Source organism: Penicillium psychrosexuale (genome assembly GCF_028828465.1).
Source record: "Penicillium psychrosexuale strain IBT 29551 chromosome Unknown utg000003l, whole genome shotgun sequence".
NCBI lineage: Eukaryota > Fungi > Ascomycota > Eurotiomycetes > Eurotiales > Aspergillaceae > Penicillium > Penicillium psychrosexuale.
In genome coordinates, this window is record NW_026643188.1 from 2025157 (window position 1) to 2045085 (window position 19929).

Genomic DNA, 19929 nt, shown 5'->3' on the forward strand with positions numbered 1-19929 from the left:
ATTAAGTACTAGCACACTTGCTGTATAAATATCATAATACTATGTGCATAATAATATACCTCTATCCAATCGTCATCATGACATGCTAGAAATCAAAACGCTCATTTCGCTGGAACTCGCTCATAAAACACAATGTACGCCTGCTCGTTCTGTAATCGGTCCCGCGTCCGAAGTTCGCGCGGATTGAAGTTCGTGGCTCGGTCGTCATCGAATTTCCGCCAGCACTGCCGCTCCGCATCACGGACCAGCGAGATGTAGTGTCCGCTGCCCATCGAAGACCCGAGATGCCGTAGCACCGCAAACGCATCGTAATTGAACGGTGGAACCGTGGCCCCGGTGGCGGGCGGCATACCGGGCTCCGGAGGGGGAGGGTGAGGGTGAGCAATCACAAAATCGTCCATGCGCAGACCGTAAAGCGGGAAATCGATGGGGGTGTGGATCTTCCGTGCGCTTTGGGTCTTGGATGCAGAAAAGCGCTTGAAGTGGACAACGAGAATCTGGGGCGCTCGCGTGATGATAATCTGCTTGGTCGCCATTCGCTTGCATTTACAAAATGGACACTTCCAGACCTCGTCACCACTCAGCATCTCCTCCTGGCAGTAGCTACGGAGGCACTGATAGATATCACCCGCACCTGTCGGTGGGATTTCCACACTGATACTGTAGAATGCTTCATATGTAGTGGATGTTTGCTGGCAGGTCGTGCAGCGTAGTCGACTGGCATGTTGTCCGGCAAACAGTGACGAGATAAAAGACTCCTCTCGGTGGCAGTATCGGTCCCATTCAATTCGGGAAACCTTGGTCATTGGCATTCGCTCTCGTTGCATCTCCTCCGAAAATGTCAAAGGTCGAAGCGGTGTTCGCTGCCAGTTGATATTGAGATCCTCGTGGAGGCAATCGACCACAAAATCGAAGAATTCTTTGGCATCTTGCTGCCGCTCAATGGCCCATTCTCGATTCAAGCGTCCACAGAAGTTCCGGAACGAGGTCGGCATGATGACCTCGACATCGTTCTTCCACAGTGACCGGATCAGGTTCGCATAAAGTCCAGGCATAACGCCCTGAGACCCCTTCCAATTTTTTTGTACATAATACCGAAATCGGTTGTCGATGAAGAACCTACTCAGTGGAATCGTGGCACTGAGGCATTGGAGGGTGGAATTCATGTAACACGTCACACCGAAATTGGTCAATCCAGTCTGTGGAAGCTTGAGGCGATCTAGGCGGGAGCTTGGAGTGTACAGGGCTGTTCGATTCGCCGAGTTCTGACGTTGCAAATGGGGTTGGATCTGCCGCCCATCGGAGACACCGCTATAGCTGGGACGGGGCACGGCAGGGGGTGGTCGAGAGGGGGCCACTGTCATGTGTGCAGCATAATTCGGAGTAGCACTAAGGGGAGGGCGGGAATCCACGTGTGTCATGGACTGTTGAATATCGTTCGGTTCGGGGAAACGACGCAGGAAAGCCTCATATGTGTTGACAAATGGGGTTGAAGGCTCTGATCCAGTCTCCTCGGGTTCTTCCGTCAGCGATTCTTCCTCGGCATAGGTGCTCGTGTCGATCTCCTCGACTTTAGATTTCTCCATCCACTCAGACAATTCCTTCGAATTCAAAGGAGTGAACTCGCGCAGTCGTCTCTTCCGAATTTCGAGACTTGAGTTGGCGCTAGCCATGGTAGGCACTCTCCCGAGGGGCCGACCAGGTCTAGATACGGGCTTTCTGGCCTGCAGAGAACTCATGGCGGCAGCAGTTGAGGACGTCGCAAGGGACTGTTGTCCTAAAAGATCGATCCAGGCATCCAATCCACCAACTAGGAGAGCCGGAGGCCGTCCCGCCTTCAAAGGCTTGTATGCATTGAACTCATAAAGAGTATCGTAGAGAGCCCTCAAATGGGGTGCTGAAGTCCCCACCGGCGAGCCAGCGAGATAGCTAACGGAATCGGCGCTTTGGTCATAGTAAACCACAAGGTCGTACTCGTTCCGTTTCTCAAATAATGCCTGCTCATGCTCCGGTGAAACAACAAGACGCTCCTCTAGTTCTTCTGCTGACACATTCTCCTTCAGAACCACAGGTTCTATGCAAATGATAGATTTCGCATATACATGACCATTATCGTACTGGTCTCGAGGCCGAACATCGATTAGCAGAACATTAAATTTCCGCAAATTATCAAGGAGGCTCTGTGCAGTTATAGTTGTGCTGTACGGCAAATCAGGTGAGTTGCTTCGCGTTTCTCGCGCCGAGTCCAACCCATTGGGAGTCAGGGATCTATACGGATTGTCGTCAAAGCCTCCCCGCGTTGGACTGACACGTGGTGAGTTGCTGAATTGCGAGTATCTTGGATTGGTTGAGTGTGTGCTCTCCGTTGACCTTCTTGGTGGGTTGGATGTGGGTTTTGATGGCACGGTGAAGACAGGGCTGTAAGCCGGGTCCGGAGCACGTGGTAACGATGTGTTAAGCGGAAGCTTCGGTGGAATGGTTGGTAAATTAGATGAAGATCCCATGACCCGAGGTCCCAATGGCCGTCTTGGCGGTGGAGAGTTGTAGTTCGATGGATAAAGTGGAGTTTGCCCTGCAGATCCTACAATTGGGCTTCCCAGCCGAGTAGTACTTGCTCCCAACCCATGCTGGTTGGGAGGAGACGCCTTGAGTTTGGCAAAACGTTGCGCAAGTGTGTCATCTGCAGGACTGGAAAACCTCTGCAAATTTACCTCGGTCTCGGGCACTCTTTGATACTGAGTTGGACTTGGCATTCTAGCGAAGTTTGTTCCAGACTCTTGATTCTCACGGCCCCGTGGCGTGACAGAAATTTGTTCTGGGGATCTGGATGTATATATACCGGTTGGCTGCATGCCACTGACCAAATTATCCTCGATGATTTCCCGCTTGATCGCATCCATAGTGCCTTGTTTGGACCGCACCGCCTTCACTAGATCGGCGAACTCCTTGTACCAATCAGGGCGTTGGCTGACGGTGCGATAGTCTGGATGATGGGGAATGAGATTGATAGTAATTTCGGAGGCACGAAGGTACTGAACGTAGGCTTTGTCGTTGTATTCGTCGTCTGAGAGGCTCTTGGCCTTTTCGATTGCATCGGCAGCCGTTGGCAAGAGGATATCAAGCTATGATCCTGGTTAGAAGAAAGAATTCATACAATTGTCAGAAGTGCGCATATACCGGTGTAGTCTCGTTAACATTCAACGCAGCAGCCTGGTCTTGTAGGTCTTTGATATTGGGGAACCGAGGTCGCCGTGGTGGGACGAGAGGGGCCTTGCCCTTGGGATACGAATCTGGTCTGGTGACTCGTCCGTTGGGATTCATGTCGTTCCCCATGTCGTTCCCCACCGAGTAAGGACGCCGGTTGTCCTTCCACGGTGGTATTTTTGGGGGAGATGGCAAAGTCGCCGCATCGGAGGACATGGTAGATCCAGGCAGCGACAAGCGGACTTAGCGCATGGTTATGTCCAAGATTAGGAAAACAAAGAGAGTAAAGCCAAAACACAGGCGTACCCAATCCGCCGAATAATTGATCAAGTCCAAATAACAAACACAAACAACAAAAGACAGACCAGAGTAAAGAGGACAGATCCAGGGACAATGCGGGATGCCTCTGGGGTAATCAGATGACAGTACTTCACCGCCCTCAGCCTATGACGCCAGGGGCTTAGTCACTACTGAGGTGCCTGGAAGCTCCTCCTCCAACTTGCCAGTCCGATCTTCATATTTGCTAGATTAAGTGTCTTGGCTATCTGCAACGCTACTGTGATCTGAGTCCCCTCCAAATTAGACGTGCATCGGGTGTTTCGCCTTCATCATGGCAGGCTGGTTCTCTTCAACCTCGCCGCTCGATGAGCAAATCGAGCGGGCGACAGCTTCCTCCTTGTGAGTTTTGATTACCGCGTTGTTATCATACCTATATGAACCGGGGCTACCTACCAGAATGCTCTGAAATGAATGATCGCGTGGCTAACTCACTCCTAGGGAAGACATTGCCCTCAACCTGGAGATATCAGATATGATTCGATCAAAGAGCGTTCAGCCCAAGGATGGAATGAGGTCTTTGAAACGACGACTCGAGAATAAGAATCCCAACATCCAGCTGGCGACACTGAAGGTGAAACATTGATTCCCGTGAGACTAGGCTTGGAACAAGCGCTGATAAGCCCGCCCCTCTAGTTAACGGATACGTGTGTCAAAAACGGAGGAACACATTTCCTGGCCGAGATCGCGTCTCGAGAATTCATGGATAACCTTGTCTCATTGCTTAAATCCGAAGGCGCTCCTCTTAATGCCGAGGTGCAGGGCAAGATATTGGAACTTATCCAGAATTGGGCTATGGCTGCACAAGGCCGTATGGATTTGATGTATTTGGGAGAGACATATCGCAAATTGGAAAGTGAAGGATACCGGTTTCCACCAAAGACCGAAATGAGCGGCAGTATGCTGGAAAGCAGCGCAGTGAGTGTGCCTCAAACCCTTCCGTTGCAGAAGCTAATTTGTGAATCTGTCTCAGCCTCCAGAGTGGATCGACTCTGAAGTCTGTATGCGATGTCGGACTGCCTTCAGTTTTATGAATCGCAAACACCACTGCCGTAACTGCGGCAACGTGTTCGACGCTCAGTGTTCAAGCAAGACCATTCCTTTACCGCATCTTGGAATTCTGCAGCCTGTCAGAGTAGACGATGGATGCTATGCCAAATTGACCTCCAAGTCATTTGCGCCACCGGGAATTTCGGATCGATCCGCGTTCAAAAACAACTCCATCAGCAAATCTAATACAATGGAACCTCGTGCTGGTAAACCGGATACAGGATTTGATGAGGATTTGCGTCGAGCGTTGCAAATGAGTCTCGATGAAGCCGAGGGCAGAGGTCCTTCCGGGTTTGTACCGCAGACAGGCAACGCTCCAGAACCGGCCAAGGCTGTTTCAAAGCCGGAGAATGTGGAAGAGGAAGATCCGGATCTCAAGGCTGCGATTGAAGCATCCCTGCGTGATATGGAACAACACAAGCAAAACCATGCGGCCGCATTGAAGAATGTGCCCACTTCAAATTCCACCTTGCGCGATTCCTCTAGCACGCCCACTCAGTTGCCTAAAAATCCATACGAACTAACTCCTGTTGAAACCGAGAATATTCATCTCTTCTCTACACTGGTTGATCGACTCCAGCATCAGCCGCCGGGCACAATTCTTAGAGAGCCGCAGATCCAGGAGCTATACGAGAGTATCGGTGCGCTTCGACCAAAGCTGGCTCGAAGCTATGGAGAGACCATGAGTAAACATGGTAAGTCCAGCTGTCTTTATTTATAGAACTGCAAGCTAATCGTCACAGATACATTATTGGATCTCCATGCCAAGCTCTCTACGGTTGTACGTTACTACGATCGGATGCTGGAAGAGCGTCTGACCAGAGCCTATTCCCAACACAATCTTGGCCATGGAGCTATTCCTGGGGGCGCGCAGTATCCAAATCTTCAGCCAGCTTTCTCTAATCACGCTCCCGACGTCCAGAGTGGAGCCGAGAATTTCTATTATGGAACTCAAATGGATAGCTCTCGCCCACCTACTACTATGTATGCTCCGCAGCAGGTGAACGGCGATGGGTTCCAAGGTCCACCCACCTACCCATCACAAACTCAACATGGTGCCCCCACAAATGAGTCTTACGGTCAGAATTGGGGTGGAAATACCTACCCGGCCCTTGGATCACCTCCACCTAGCAATGGCATTCCAAATAACTATACCAATGCCCCACCACCAAGTGCGCCTGCTCAATATTACGCAGCACCACACGACCAAGACACAGCCAGGTCACCCGGCGCGGAATCTCCATACCAGCCGTCGCCCATTATGCGCCGGGACTCCTCTCAGTATCAGGCCGGTGCAACTCCCAGCGGTCCAACCTCCGCTCCCGAGCAACACGCATCTGCCGGGTATGTGCAATCGCCGGGCTATTCTGTGCCACCCACTGCGCCAGCACTTCATCAGCAGGCAACGGGCCCTTCTCAGTCTTACTATTACCCGTCACAACCCCAGCCTCAACAACCTCCTAATGCTGTGTCATCTGCATACCCTCCGATTAACGCTGGACAACCGGGGTCGTATGGACAGGAAACTTCGCAACCGCCTTATCAGCAACCAGCACGGCCCGTGGAGGAAAACCTGATTGAGCTATAGCGTCATTATACTTCGTTCGGCGTTATCTATGTTTTCATATTTTGCGTTTTTTTTCGCCTCATGATACCTGAAGACTTTTAGCAGATTGAATGTGTAGCTTGAAGTGGGTGAATGAAGGGATCTCAAGTATGCACGAAAAGACACTGCCTATTGCCAGTGGCTAATGCTGCCAATAGTTATTTCCAATATCCTCTAGAGCTATCTGCATTCTCAAGGGTGCATTTTAAATTATTTATGTAGCTGGGAGACGACCTGGATTGTTCCATTTATAGAAGAGCCTCGCCTCTGCCTTAGGCATTCCACAATATTGTTACCGCTCCTTAATCGCCGAAGACAGCGACCTCGCTCTCCCTCTTCTTCACTACTCTAATTTGCCCCGGATTTCTCTCCTGCTCTTCTTCTTTTCGCATTCCATTTGATTTTTCGTTCATTATTAGCGGTTCGAACCGGTGTAACCCGGCTTTCAGCTTTTGAGTCTTGATTGCTTTTTGCCTGCATGCCCTCTAATCTGCCGTGAGACCTCTTGAACGACTTGCCTCGGCCAATCGCCACACTCTATGCTCTGTGACTACCGCTGATTACCCGCCTGTGGCTCCTCTGGGGGCTTTTTGCTTACCGCCATGCCTACCTCTAACGCTTCAAATACCTCTTCCCCTGTTAAGCGCCCCGGTCTCGGTCGCCGTGCAGTGTCCTCCCATGCAGTTGTCACGCGCAGCGCCAATCCTAATGACCTGTCGGTGTCTCACACGCAGAAAGCACCCCTACATCATAAACCTCACCGCACCCATGTTGTTGGAGCTCACCGTAACCACCACCGCAACCCCTCTACCGGCAAAAACTTCAACAAACTCCAACGTTTCCAAGTAGCAGCTCCCGAGACTGCTGGGCGGCACCATCAGCGCAAGAAGTCAGCCCCCGCAACCCCGATCGCGAGTCCAAAGGAAAGCGGGCACGTTCGCTGGGATCCGGTTGTAAATGACCATACAACCGATCCTTCCATGAAGCGAAACTTTTCCACTCCTGTGTTGCGACGGAATCCATCAGCCGTTGGGAAGAAAGCGTTGGTGACTGAGCGACCGCCCTCCAGCGCGTTAAAGAAAAAGTCGGTCGGCTTTGAGCTGGGCGATGACGAGACCGACGACGCTGAGTGGGAAGATACCACGCAGTCACCCGAAAGTACGAGGCGCAACTCGGTGGCACCATCCAATCCCAGCGCAGACAATAGTACCGTTCTTGTCGACCACCTTACCTTTGTCAAGCGACCATATCCCCAAATGCCTCGAGCGACCAGTCTGCCCGAGTCGATCACCACCAAGTTTGTCCGAGAGCGTACTGAGCTGCATGAGGATGAGGTTGCGGATGAGGAAGCCGAGCAGCACGATGAAGAAGAAGAAGCCGAGGAGTCCAGTCAGCACACGGAGCAGGGCGACATAGCAGCCCGGCTGCTAAGTCCTACGCACTCATCTAAAGCGCCCCCTGCCATGTCTTCTATCTCGGCTATGGTGAAGCCGGAAGCCAATAGTCTCAATACCCCGTCGCGTAGTAGCGCATCTCTCAACCTGGCTGCTGGCCAGGACAACGCTCGGCGCACATTGTCGTCAACCAGCATGGCCAGCATGCCGGGCTCTCAACCCCAAGCTACCTCATCCTCTATGGAAGGTGGAGTCTCCAGGTTCATTTTGGACAACAAGAATAGCGTTGAGGAATCTTCTCGCAACGATTCGGACCCAAATACTCCCTCGTCGTTCCTCCCACACTACCACCCCGACACACCGCCCTCCCCAACCAGTGCAGGGGCCAAAATGATCGCGTCTCCTGCGCGGCCGCGTGGTGCTGACCTGCCTTCTCGCACGCAACAGAAGCTCTGGCTTCAACGTACCGCCACCCTTAATAACTCACCTCCTGATAACCATGGAGTGACCGCAGCAGTTCCGCCGTCTACCATTGACCCGACATTTATCGCCGCTAACCACAGCACGTATGACGCCGCCAGGGGGCTCAACGGTGACGGCCGAGCTGGCGGTGCAGGACATGACAGCGAAACTCGTCATATCCGCAAGGCGTATGAGAAGACATCCCTAGAACTAATGGTCGTGCGACGTTTCCAGTCTCCCACCGGTCAGAGCTTCGCTCGTCTTCGTCATATTGTCCGAGCCAAGAAAGCGGAGCAAGGATCAGCTCTTATCAAAGCAGTCCAATCAGCACCTTCGCTGTCCCTTTTGCAGCAAAGCAAGCAGCCCACTCGTCTTAGCACCAGCCCTACATCTAAATCCCAGCCGCGTAATCCAACCCGCACTGCATCTGAAGATCCAGCGACAAATAACGGACATCCCAATACCGCAAATGCTACCAAGGCCAACGACCCATCCCACCGCATCTTCTCCACTTCAAGTGAAGCTTCGCGTGGCCTGAATGGTGACAATGACGAAGGATTTGAGCTTAACGACAGCGCCATGTTGATCCGCCGGATGTGGGAGAGCCGAGAGGTCGCCATCCACGGCTAATTTATGATTTGTTTCACCCCTTTTATGTTTATGACGGTTCACTCTATGGTTGTTCGGCGCTCGCATTCTGTTTTTTTTTTATCACAGTGATCAGGTTGAACATAATTTATCCTTGTTCTTTTTGCTTTCCTGCACTGCACCTCTATTATGTTGATATGAGTAGCCAATGCCACGGATTTCCATGGTAATCACAGCCCACCAAGCCCACCAAGCCCACCAAGCCCACCAAGCCCACTAAGTCCACTAATGTCCTTTGTCGATCCAAAACAAATCGGCCGCCTGGGAGTGGCCTGGTCGGCTGTTGTCCTTGCACCGGCTGCTCTGACTTCCGGGGAAGGGCTGCATGGCCTGACCTGCTGATTAATCGCCAATCCCGCTCTCCTGATTTGCCCTACAAAACCCTAACTAGATGGCCTCATACTCCAGACTTCTTCAGACTTCTGTTTCGTTTGGAATATACTAGGAAAGCCATCATGGATCTCGTCCCGCTGGTAACAGGTCAAATCCTGCGCGTCGCATACTATACCGCCGGACTTGTCCTGGTGTCGATCGTCCTCAATGTGATCAACCAGCTCGTCTTCTACAACAGAAAAGAGCCACCTGTTGTCTTTCACTGGATCCCTTTTATTGGAAGTACAGTGGCCTATGGCATGGATCCGTACCAGTTCTTCTTCGCTTCTCGTGCCAAGGTGTGTATATCTTGCACCTCTCGATGCTTCCGTAATGAGAGATGACACCTGCTAACGAAGTGACCTAGTACGGCGATATCTTCACCTTCATTCTGCTAGGCAAGAAGACAACCGTATATCTCGGTGTCGAAGGCAATGAGTTCATCCTCAATGGAAAGTTGAAGGATGTCAACGCCGAAGAAGTCTACGGCAAGCTTACAACGCCCGTCTTCGGATCTGATGTTGTCTACGACTGTCCCAATTCTAAACTGATGGAGCAGAAGAAGGTAAATATAGCTCCTTCTGGTCACTCATCACACATCTCAAATCCAGAGCTAACTCCCAACCCTAACCCAGTTCATCAAATACGGCCTAAGCCAAGAAGCCCTAGAATCCTATGTCCCCCTAATCGCCGACGAAACAAACGCCTACATAAAATCATCCCCCAACTTCAAAGGCCAATCCGGCACTATTGACCTCGCCGCCGCCATGGCCGAGATAACCGTCTTCACAGCAGCCCGCACCCTCCAAGGCGAAGAAGTCCGCGCCAAAATGACCTCCGAGTTCGCCGAGCTCTTCCACGACCTCGACCTGGGCTTCTCCCCCATAAACTTCATGCTCCCCTGGGCCCCGCTCCCCCACAACCGCAAGCGAGATAAAGCACACGGGCGTATGCGCGAGATCTATCTCGAGATCATCCAAGCGCGACGTGAAGCCGGCGAACAAGACAACCTCAGCGGCAGGGATAAAGCCAAAGGCACAGACATGATCTCGAACCTGATGCGCTGCGTGTACCGCGACGGGACACCAATCCCAGACAAGGAGATCGCACATATGATGATCACGCTGCTGATGGCGGGCCAGCACTCCTCGTCCGCAATCAGCTGCTGGATCCTTCTCCGACTCGCCTCGCAGCCCGAGATGACGGAGAAGTTGTACGCGGAACAGATCCAGAACTTGGGCGCTGATCTCCCGCCGCTGCAGTACAAGGATATGGATAAGCTTCCCCTGCACCACAACGTGATCAAGGAGACGCTGCGTATCCACTCGTCTCTTCATACGCTTATGCGGAAAGTGAAGAATCCCATGCCGGTGCCTGGGACTGACTTTGTTGTTCCGCCGTCGCACGTACTGTTGTCTTCGCCTGGTGTTACGGCAAGGGATGCGCGGCATTTCCGTGATCCGTTGCGGTGGAATCCGCATCGCTGGGAGACTCGGGTTGAGGTTGAGGATTCTTCGGATACCGTGGATTATGGGTATGGAGCTGTCTCTAAGGGAACGCGCAGTCCGTACTTGCCCTTTGGCGCTGGAAGACATCGTTGTATTGGTGAGAAGTTTGCGTATCTTAATTTGGAGGTTATAGTCGCCACGCTGGTGCGGGAGTTCAAGTTTTTCAATCCTGAAGGGATGGAGGGGGTGCCGGACACGGATTATTCGGTAAGTCTTTTGGTTTCTTTTGGCTTGGGATGATGAGGACATGGGCTGACTCCTTTCTAGTCTCTCTTTTCACGTCCTATGCAACCGGCGACTGTGCGATGGGAAGTCCGCTCGTAGGGCTGGGAAACACTGTTAGTCTTAGTCTCGGCAAGTCAACTTTTGTTTATGAAAAACATTTGTATCTTCAAAGAGCGAAGAGGTCATAAGTTCAGAAATAATTTATCAATAATAGGCAGTATAGTTATCCATCTATGCCGGTCTTTTGTAAGTGACCAGTACTTCAATCGAACGCCATATTTACCCAGACAGATTCTAAATTGATAAACAAGAAGACCGAACATGGTGGATAGGTGAAAGGGGGGGTATGAGTAGATGGTGTGAGATTGCAATGAAAGAACTGATGGTATTGTAGTTCAAAAGCAATCATATCTCGGTGGAAATTGAATGGAAGCTGAAAATGTACACAGAAGAAAAGCCATTGAGATAATGAATGCCTTCTTCTCATGTTGTTACGCGTCGTTCTTGCCCCTACCGCGTTGATTGCCGCCTCCGCGGCGACCATTAGCATTCCCAGCAACATCTCCAGCACGATTTTTATTCGGTGTTCTTTGAGACTGAGCTGGGGCCTGGCCACTCTGATTCGTCTTGGGGTTTGTATGCCCAGAGCCTGGAGCCGATACGCGTCTGTGATCTTGAGGAGCAGGTCCATCACCGGTGTTTTTGTTGGCCCGACGCTTACGCGGGCCATTGGCAGCGCTAGGTGTTTTGCCGCCTCGTCCACCCTTTCCAGGGCGAGGTTCATTTGGCTCCGGGTCTACCAGTCCTTGCACACGCTTACTTTCTTGGTCCCACCACTGCTGGAACTCCTGCTCGGCTTGGATCTCTTGCATTTTATGCTTGGCTGTGGCTGCTTCCCGAATCGCTTCCTTTTCTGTTTGTTGCTGGAGCAAAATGGCCGAAAGAGAGTACGAGCCAGAGGGTGAAGAGCGTGATCCTGTTAGGTCAGGGCGTGGGATGTGACGAATTGACTGGATGACTGGCTGTGGTGATGACGGTTGATTGTTATGAGTTGCTGTCGAAGGTCCCGGTGTGGAAGGTTTCGAATGAGAATAGGACTGTGGGTTCCCTGACACACTACGGCGTTGTGTTTGCATGGGTGTAGCCACTGTTTTTGACTTTGACGGCGGCGTGCCGGCCACAGTCTGCCGCATAGTCATGGACCTTTGAGGTGATGATTTAACAGCCTGGGAAGCCGGGACGCTTTGACCTGGCAGAGGGTCGAGTTTAGGGAGCGACGCTGGAGAAGAAGCTGCTGGCTTCTGCCAGGGGTTCTGTGGTGCCTCCTTCGCCTTCTGCTGGGCAGCCAGCTGATCTTGTATTTGTTGTTGCTGAAGCTTCTTTCGCTCCTTCTGGGAGATCTTGGGTACGAAGTTACCACTGCTTTCGCGTCGATCTGCCATGCCCAGCGTGAGATTGGATACCCGAGACTGTAATGCTTCTCCCATGATGTCTTTGATATCCTTCTTGGAACTAGAAATCATTGGCGAGGTCCATGGCGCAGAAGAGGGATTAGATGGCGATGATAGGGCTTGTTTTTGATTTTTTATCATCGCCCTGGACTCAGACGGGGACCGTAGTAGCGGATCTTGTGGGGAAGACATCTGATCCTTCAAGAAACCATAATCGCCGAAGGACTCGGCCTCTGGGACGCTTGCCCCCAAAGCTGGGGAGTCAGGGTATGATTGATTTTCAGGTATGCCTTCTGTGAACCTGAGTTCACGCATGACACCCTTGCCTTTCGAAGCACTTGGTGATATGAGGGCCTCGTCGTCCATTTGAAACATGAGATCACCAACCGACGGTCTTGACTTCAGCATTGGGCTATTACCAACATTTGGTGACTCCCGGGATACACTTTTCTTCGCCTTGCGTGCAGACGGAGATGAGGTGCCCTTCTCGTTATGCATTGACCGGGCTCGCGCATCATCATAAGGCTCGAAACGACCAAGGCGGGACTGCAAAGTCATGGCATCGATCCTTCGTTGCTTATCTGCTTCCACGGAGCTGACAAGTTCGGGGTATTTCTCGAAGACATACTCCTCAGAATTGCGCCCACGGGATATGGGCCAGCACGCCAGCTGATTTTCGTGACAGATCAGATCCAACTCCCAAAGCAGAGTAGGATCCAGATCTTCGAGATATCTGTTAGCGAGCATGGCCTCGAGATTTAGACAGATATATTCCAGGGCGGCATCCTTGAACTCTGTCACACAGCAAGGGGCAATAGAATTGAGCAAATAGCACACGTTTCGCGTTGTGACAAAACGACCGAGCATCTTCTGACAAACTTGAGATAGTCGGTCAATCATCAGCTCATTTGCCACGAACATGACATCCAGAAGCAAGTCAATGAAATCATCAACATCTGTAATCCGTACTTCATCAAACAGCCGGTCTTCCGTATCGGCATAGAGGTAACGCAGAACGAATTCAAATGTCGAGCGATCAATATGCTTTAGGTCGACATGCACGCTCTGGTTTGGGTCCGCTTTGCGCGAGTCTAGCCACCTTCCACCCGCATGACCATGGAAAAGTGTGTCAAAGAACGGGCATCTCTGGCACACGACTTGGCTGTGCACTTTGATTGTATCGCCTTTGAGCTGAAGAGTCACATCTGCGCTGTCAAATAAGAAAGGGTGATTGATGGCATGAGCCATGTCGATTTTCAGGCTTCTTTGCGGCTCGACCATTAGTCGTGCTGCCCGCTCCAGCGCTGGCAGGCCTAGTTGCATAGAAACCCGCATAACTTCAGTGCGAACCTGCCGAAAACGGGCCGAGTTTGCGGGTGAGCTCCTTGCCAGGCGCCAGACATCGAGAATACCGTCTGTATAAAGGAAAAAGACCACGTTCATAACGGTCAAAAAATCAACACCTTGAAGGCAGATCTGCGGATGTCCGTCCTTCCCGTATTCAATATCAAAAACGTCCGGGACGGATGAATAATATGACTGGCGGAACTCGGCCAACGCCTTTCCCAGAATAGGAATACGGCCAGCTATGACAAATTCATGAACAGGAATGCAAGAGTCGTATAGGGAGCTGGTCACCCAAACAGTCCCCTCGCTCCATACAGAAAGAAATTGGCTTTCAATATCCGACGATGAAAGTATGGCTCTTTGGATACTTTTTCCGGATGAAAGTACAAGAGGGATATTCTGAGCGTCATCTTCGAGGATCGAGTCCAACTCTTCCAGACCTGGGATTGAAAACGGGGACAACGGCAACATATCATCCCAAAGGCTGCTTTGCTCGACATTGATTTGTTCTCTGGTCACTTCGCAGTCACGTTGGGCCACAGCGTAGGCCCCGAAGGCATTGCTGCGCACTGCCACTGCCCGTGAGAGACCAGGTATGCGGGCAAATTTGTATTCTTTCGAGGCTCCCTCCTTGTTCTTTGTCCGCCGTTCTTTTCTCCACGCAGATCCAGATGTTGTACAGATGATAATCGAACCGTCTTGTCCAACATCAACATCGCTCGCTGCCATGTATGATTTCTTAACGGACCATGCTTTAACAGGGGCGGCTAATGAATTCCGAATTTTTGCAGGATTGGTTGTGGACGTTAAAGCCGAAGAATTATCGGACTGGTTGGCTTGAACAGTGAATACATCACCAGAGCTGGATAATGCACATATGGTGTTGCCTCCACATACAATCTTGACAACACGGTTCGCAGTCTTGTCGTATCTAGTTGCCATGAAGCTATCCCTGATAAATCTGGAGCTCACCTCTAGTGGGAATAAAAGCTTTGAATAGCCATATGACGAGAAAACCCAAACTTCGTGGTTCTGCAGAAGCACAGACGTAGCACGGTCAATGGCGGACACCATCTTGATAGGACAACTGAAAAGAGATGCTCCAACGCGCCGCGGTGTCGTTTGTATCTCAAGCGAACGCGCATCGGAATCGACCAAGCCAAGTTGACCTTCGTTCTTGCCAAACGTATAGAGACCAGAGGTACTGAAGACCACCGAGTGAATAGACGAAGCTGCTGCACCTATGATCGTCTCTTTCTTGAACGGATTGAAGATCTGGCGAGGAGTCGTCTGGATGGGAATGTCGTTTTTGTTGCTAGTCCTAGGAAGGCCATAGCCAAGTTGTCCGAACTTGTTGCTTCCCCAGCTGAAAATCTCACCCTGCTCGGTAATTGCCAGGCTATGGTCTTGACCCAGAGCAGCCGATAATACTTTCTTCCCCTCCAGTCCACCTGTCTCAATACAAGCAAAGGTAAAACGAGTCGACTCATCTCCCGTTCCTAGGCGCCCTCCAGGACCAAATCCACACATGAACAGATTAGCCTCGGGGTCGTCTGTGATTATGGCGGTATGCAGTTTGGACATGATAATGTCTTGGAACTTCATTGGCTTGTTTGTGATCAACGTGGGCAGCTCGGTCGATTTGCTCTTGGGCACGCTATCCTCAAGTCCTAGGTGCTCCAATTTCTCGTGGTATTCACGATAAAATCGATGCAAAAGATGCTCAGGGCGCTTCAATGAGATGCGCTCGGGAAATTGTCTGTCATCCTGATCCCCTAAACCAAGGTTCAGGTTTTTGTTGCTTCCTAATGTGAAGACTTCATCGGCGGCAATATCCACGGCCCCTTTCAAGACACTCCTAAGAGTGTATGCCCCATCTTCCCCATCATCTCCAAAGTTTGACGCAGCATTGGAAGCAGCATCGCTGCCGAGAGCATCATCATCAATATATGAACTAGGCCAGTTTTCAGAGATATGCTTAATGTCGCGGGCTCTAATAGTCGCCCCGAAGACATCAAAAGGACTGCAACCCTCACGATCCTTGATCTTGATAAGGCCACCACTTGGATGGCTCGTATTTCCACCTTTGCTGAAATCTGTCATGTCCTGGAGATCGCGCGCCATGAGTGCCAGAGCAATTGTGGCGTTCCCGGCATAAAGAGCCCGATGCAGAGCCGTCCATCCACTCTCCCAGTCCTGCGCATATATATCGATAAATGGAACTTCTAACAAAGCGCGTGCGAATTTGGAAGCGGTAGGTTTCGAGGATGAGGCAACATGGTGCAGCAGTGTACGGCCGTAATGATCACGGGCGTTAACATCGGCACGCGACAAAGTCGCGCTCCCGCGCGGTAAGGCCGCCCGGTCAGACACAAATGACCCAGGGGATGATGCAATATTCTTCTTACTTCTCGGTAGATTCGGAGACGAGGCAATCATGGACCCAGGGCTTCCAGCTTTCGATGATAGGTTTGTCGCAGCTCTGGAGGTCCCTCCTGAGCCTCCGGCAGCTCGCGGCCCCGCGAACGTCGCGTTCGCCAGAGACCGCTGGAACCGCTCGACATCATCTTGAATGAAACACTCCCAAAGCTTATTACTCATGTGCCCGGAGTGGTCGACGCGCCGAATCTCTTATCAGGCCCAAGCTGAGCGTCGCCGTCACCACAGTGGGGTGGACCGCGACGGGGGAGCTAGGTGATAAGAGAACTCTGGTTCAAGGGGATGGGTAAAAATTGCCGACGCTATTGGTATAGGTCGACGCGATCTCGGTGGTATCACAATTTTTCTGATCGTGGATTTGACGCGAAATGGATTGTGGGCTCGGGGTTTGCGCGTGTGGCGAACGGGCTTACTTGCGGGCAACTCGGAAAGTTTTGAGGAAGAGGAACGACCTTGGGAGGGATGCTCGACGGAGTTGGAAGATCTGCAATGTCTCGAGATGTCTAGATGGTTGGAAGAAGCAAGATGTCTGAGTCGCACTCACCTGAAATCCAGCCGGTTTGCCCTCATGTCATCCGTGGATCGTGGAGCACTGCGCAGTGGACGATAATGACCTCCGGGCCCAAACCCCACATATACAGTAAGTACTGCTAGTACATCTATATCGGGGGTTCGGACTTTCCAAACTGCTCTGAATATGTAGTTAAATATGTCTTTTAAATGAGTAATAGAGATTTTAAAAGCCCATAGACTCAACTACTTGGCTTGTAATCCATTATCAGCTTCCAAAGTACTCCGTAGAATGTAAAGTACATAGCCAATATAAGCTATATACTACGAGAATCCGTATTATATGCCCAGTGGACGTTATCGCCGTCTCTTTCCAACTTCTGGCCAATAACGACGCGCACGTCCCTCCATGCCCCCGGACGAGAGGCGAGGATCATCCAGGGCAGAGCCCGTGGGGAACTGATAGGATGATGTTGTATGTATGACATTTCATTTCATTTCGGATTTCTCATCTAGAATGGCCTGACATGCAGATCAGATCTACATCATAATCTTTCGACCAATTTCCAAGTCCTGAATCCCCTTCTTCAGCTGTGCACGTCGCCGGCTCAGCGCCGCATTCTCCCCCGCAATCTCCGTCAACTGATCCTCCGTCAGATTCGCAACAAACTGAGGCGAGAAAAGTCCAAGCGGCTTGCGTGGCCGGGTGAGCAGAAAGTAGCCAGTGGCTTGCGTGCAGATGTTGTCGACGAACCGCTTAGATGCAACATCGTAGTAGGCGGCCAAGATGTCATGGATGTAACGGACAGTGCTCTCGGTGTTGCTCATTGGAGCTTTTGCCTCGTCATCAGTAGGCTCATACTTCTCCCGGTGGCTGGTAGAAAGATGTCAGTGTATCTCGTAAGTCGATTGGCTTAGTTAGTCAAACACACCTTCTCTTTTGGGTTTCCTCAAGGCTCTCATAAAATCCGTCATTCAATGTCATTATGTTCATGCGCTCGACATCAAGAACCAGCTTGGCCTGCTCCATTGCTTCTCTGTATCTCTTCGATAGCTCATCAGCAAGGACACTCACCAGTTTGTCGCAAATTTGCTCATCCGGACAGATGACTCCAAGGACTTTGAGAATAAAGGTATGCATGATTTCGATCACATCGCTAACATATCCGAGCGCGAGGTCGGTCCATTTCCCAGATTGCCGGTTCATGATGGTGCACAATAAAGATGACGGAAATGTCCCCACCTCGAATCCGCGAGAAGTGCGATACTGGTCCTCGATCCATGCAAGAATGCTGTCGGTTGTGGGCTTTTCCACAATCTCTTGCTCGTGAAGAATGCCATCAATAGCGCCACTGTTGTCAGACACACCCATGTGCTTACGAACAGGGATTCCGCAATCATCTTCCTGATACTCCTCGCCTTCCATCAGTGTCGGTGGGATATCGGAAATCTTACTGATGAACTGATATTCAAGCCCATAGTCTTCCATGTCGGACTTGAAAACTTCCATGCGGTTTCTGACTATTGTTGCTAGTCGGGTATCCTTCTCTTTGTCGAACAATTCGCGTGTGCCGTATGAAGTTGTCATGGCTTGTGAAACAATATCTTGAAACCTCGTTATGACATCGAGCAGAAAGCTTCTCTGCTGCTCCGGGGTACTTCGCTCATTTCCAAGAGCAGACAAATCATGCCTCATGGCCTTCAGCTTCCGACCAACATCGGTACGCATCTACATATCAAGTCAGCCAAATTCGCAAACAAAACGCCAGACGGTGTGACATACCTTGGGAAACTCTCGACGAATTTGGGTTGTTTGCACCTCTTGCAGGCGAACCTTGAGGGCATGAATTCCAACTTTGTCCTTCGGAAGGTTGCTCCATGGGTGATTCTCCCGAAAGAACAGGGCCTCGACCAAGTCTCGGTCAGAACTCTGATCAAGTAGCTGTTGCTGGCCGGCATTGCGCACAACAATCCAGCCAAGCGCCAAGGAATGAGATTTGCCCTCAACCAAATCGATGACCTTGTTTTCAGCACCCTTGTCTACTAGATCGGGTTTAGTCAACACTCCCAGTGTGCGGATTTCCTCGGGATCGCACTCTCGCGCCATCTCGAGAATCTCTTGTGTGGCTATGTCCACATTTGCGGGGACCACAGTCAGCATGATAGAACGAGGGTTGCGCATGTAGCCCAGGACCATATCCTTTACCATTTCCATATCCCACTTGGTAGTAAGACCAGACGTAGTGTTCTTGAAAATACCTGGGACATCAATGATACTCAAATTATCTTCTTCGGGTCCACAGATCTCCAACCGGAAGACATCTTGAGTGAAGGTGGGCTTGGAAGGGTCGGTTTCTGAGCCCGATAAACCCATGGTCTGGTGAACCTGTAGTATAACTAGTCATTACAAGGGTTTCAGTTATGATTTGCTCAAGTAGCGAAACTTACCTCTTCCATGGTTTCAGCGAAGGATTCGGGGTCGAGCGATTCCATATTGGCTCCTTTCCATGCTGCCAAGCGAGAAGCGTGCTCTGTTTCTTTGTCGGGTCCTGGAACGATAGAGGCAGTGACAGTCCTCTTTGTGTCCGCTTTGATCCGTCGGAAGATGATGTGAGTAGCAAACCGAGTGCAAAGTCCACTATCTCTAGGGAACGGCAACTTGGTAAGCCCCTCAAGAACGGAGCTTTTTCCACTAGATTGGTCTCCCACAACAACAAGCTGGGGCAAGTTGACGTATTCACCAAGGTTGTAGGCTAGGAGCCGGTCAATCTTGTCCAGCAGAACTGGGTCACCGAGCCCTTGGCCAGGCAACCTTGGAGTAGACATAACAGCCATGGTGGTAGCGGATGAAAATGTGTGATGCTAGAAGGTTGGATTTAGATCATCTTCTGAATGAATAAAAAGGAGAGAAATGGTGAGTGAGAATGGGAAAGAGATGGGGGAAGGAGAAAATATCCATTCCTATATATCTTTCAAACTTGGACTAGATTTCCAGAACTTTCCGATGATCTATGATAGCATTCATATCCTCTTTATCTACCCAGTTTCAATAGAGTCGCATCCTTTGAGTCTGTATTAGCACCCAATTGAGAATCACCTCCTAGCAAACTGATAGATTCAAAGAATTATCATTATACATACTTTCTGTACTTTTTCTAACATATAGCATTATGTTTTCTTTAGAAGTCACTCCCAAACATTTTTTCACAGACCCCTGTACGTAGTATTACGGCGTTCGATGCTCAAAACCCGGCGGCGTCCGGTTAGATTGGAACTCGAAGCCAACAAGTTGAGTTGTTCGTCAAGTTGGACAGCTCCGGGTTTTGACCATCGAACGCATTCGTTCTCATTTCGATCGTGAGTTCCAGATACCGAAG

The 19929-nt window shown here is 50.8% G+C and overlaps 6 protein-coding genes across 6 annotated transcripts; 3 read left to right on the forward strand and 3 right to left on the reverse strand.

The window, feature by feature from the left end:
* Nucleotides 1-101: 101 nt before the first annotated feature.
* N7518_004698 (putative ubiquitin C-terminal hydrolase) lies at nt 102-3420 on the reverse strand (the record flags this gene model as incomplete). Its single annotated transcript, XM_057185625.1, has 2 exons — nt 102-3122; nt 3178-3420. 2 exons carry the CDS (start codon nt 3418-3420, stop codon nt 102-104), a joined length of 3264 nt encoding a protein of 1087 aa, XP_057042395.1.
* Nucleotides 3421-3814: 394 nt separating this feature from the next.
* Nucleotides 3815-6178, forward strand: vps27 (ESCRT-0 subunit protein VPS27; the record flags this gene model as incomplete). Its single annotated transcript, XM_057185626.1, has 5 exons — nt 3815-3882; nt 3982-4114; nt 4177-4458; nt 4514-5285; nt 5334-6178. The coding sequence occupies 5 exons, from the start codon at nt 3815-3817 to the stop codon at nt 6176-6178; spliced, it is 2100 nt and encodes a 699-aa protein (XP_057042396.1).
* Nucleotides 6179-6798: 620 nt separating this feature from the next.
* N7518_004700 (uncharacterized protein) lies at nt 6799-8682 on the forward strand (the record flags this gene model as incomplete). Its single annotated transcript, XM_057185627.1, has 1 exon — nt 6799-8682. The coding sequence occupies one exon, from the start codon at nt 6799-6801 to the stop codon at nt 8680-8682; it is 1884 nt and encodes a 627-aa protein (XP_057042397.1).
* A 246-nt stretch (nt 8683-8928) lies between these two features.
* On the forward strand, nt 8929-10904 carry N7518_004701 (cytochrome P450; the record flags this gene model as incomplete). The annotated part of the gene is made up of 5 exons (XM_057185628.1): nt 8929-8975; nt 9020-9371; nt 9440-9637; nt 9708-10787; nt 10848-10904. The coding sequence occupies 5 exons, from the start codon at nt 8929-8931 to the stop codon at nt 10902-10904; spliced, it is 1734 nt and encodes a 577-aa protein (XP_057042398.1).
* A 392-nt stretch (nt 10905-11296) lies between these two features.
* On the reverse strand, nt 11297-16204 carry N7518_004702 (BTB domain and ankyrin repeat protein; the record flags this gene model as incomplete). The annotated part of the gene is made up of 1 exon (XM_057185629.1): nt 11297-16204. The coding sequence occupies one exon, from the start codon at nt 16202-16204 to the stop codon at nt 11297-11299; it is 4908 nt and encodes a 1635-aa protein (XP_057042399.1).
* An 888-nt stretch (nt 16205-17092) lies between these two features.
* On the reverse strand, nt 17093-19387 carry N7518_004703 (dynamin family protein; the record flags this gene model as incomplete). The annotated part of the gene is made up of 4 exons (XM_057185630.1): nt 17093-17426; nt 17485-18281; nt 18336-18938; nt 19001-19387. The coding sequence occupies 4 exons, from the start codon at nt 19385-19387 to the stop codon at nt 17093-17095; spliced, it is 2121 nt and encodes a 706-aa protein (XP_057042400.1).
* Between the last annotated feature and the right edge of the window lie 542 nt (nt 19388-19929).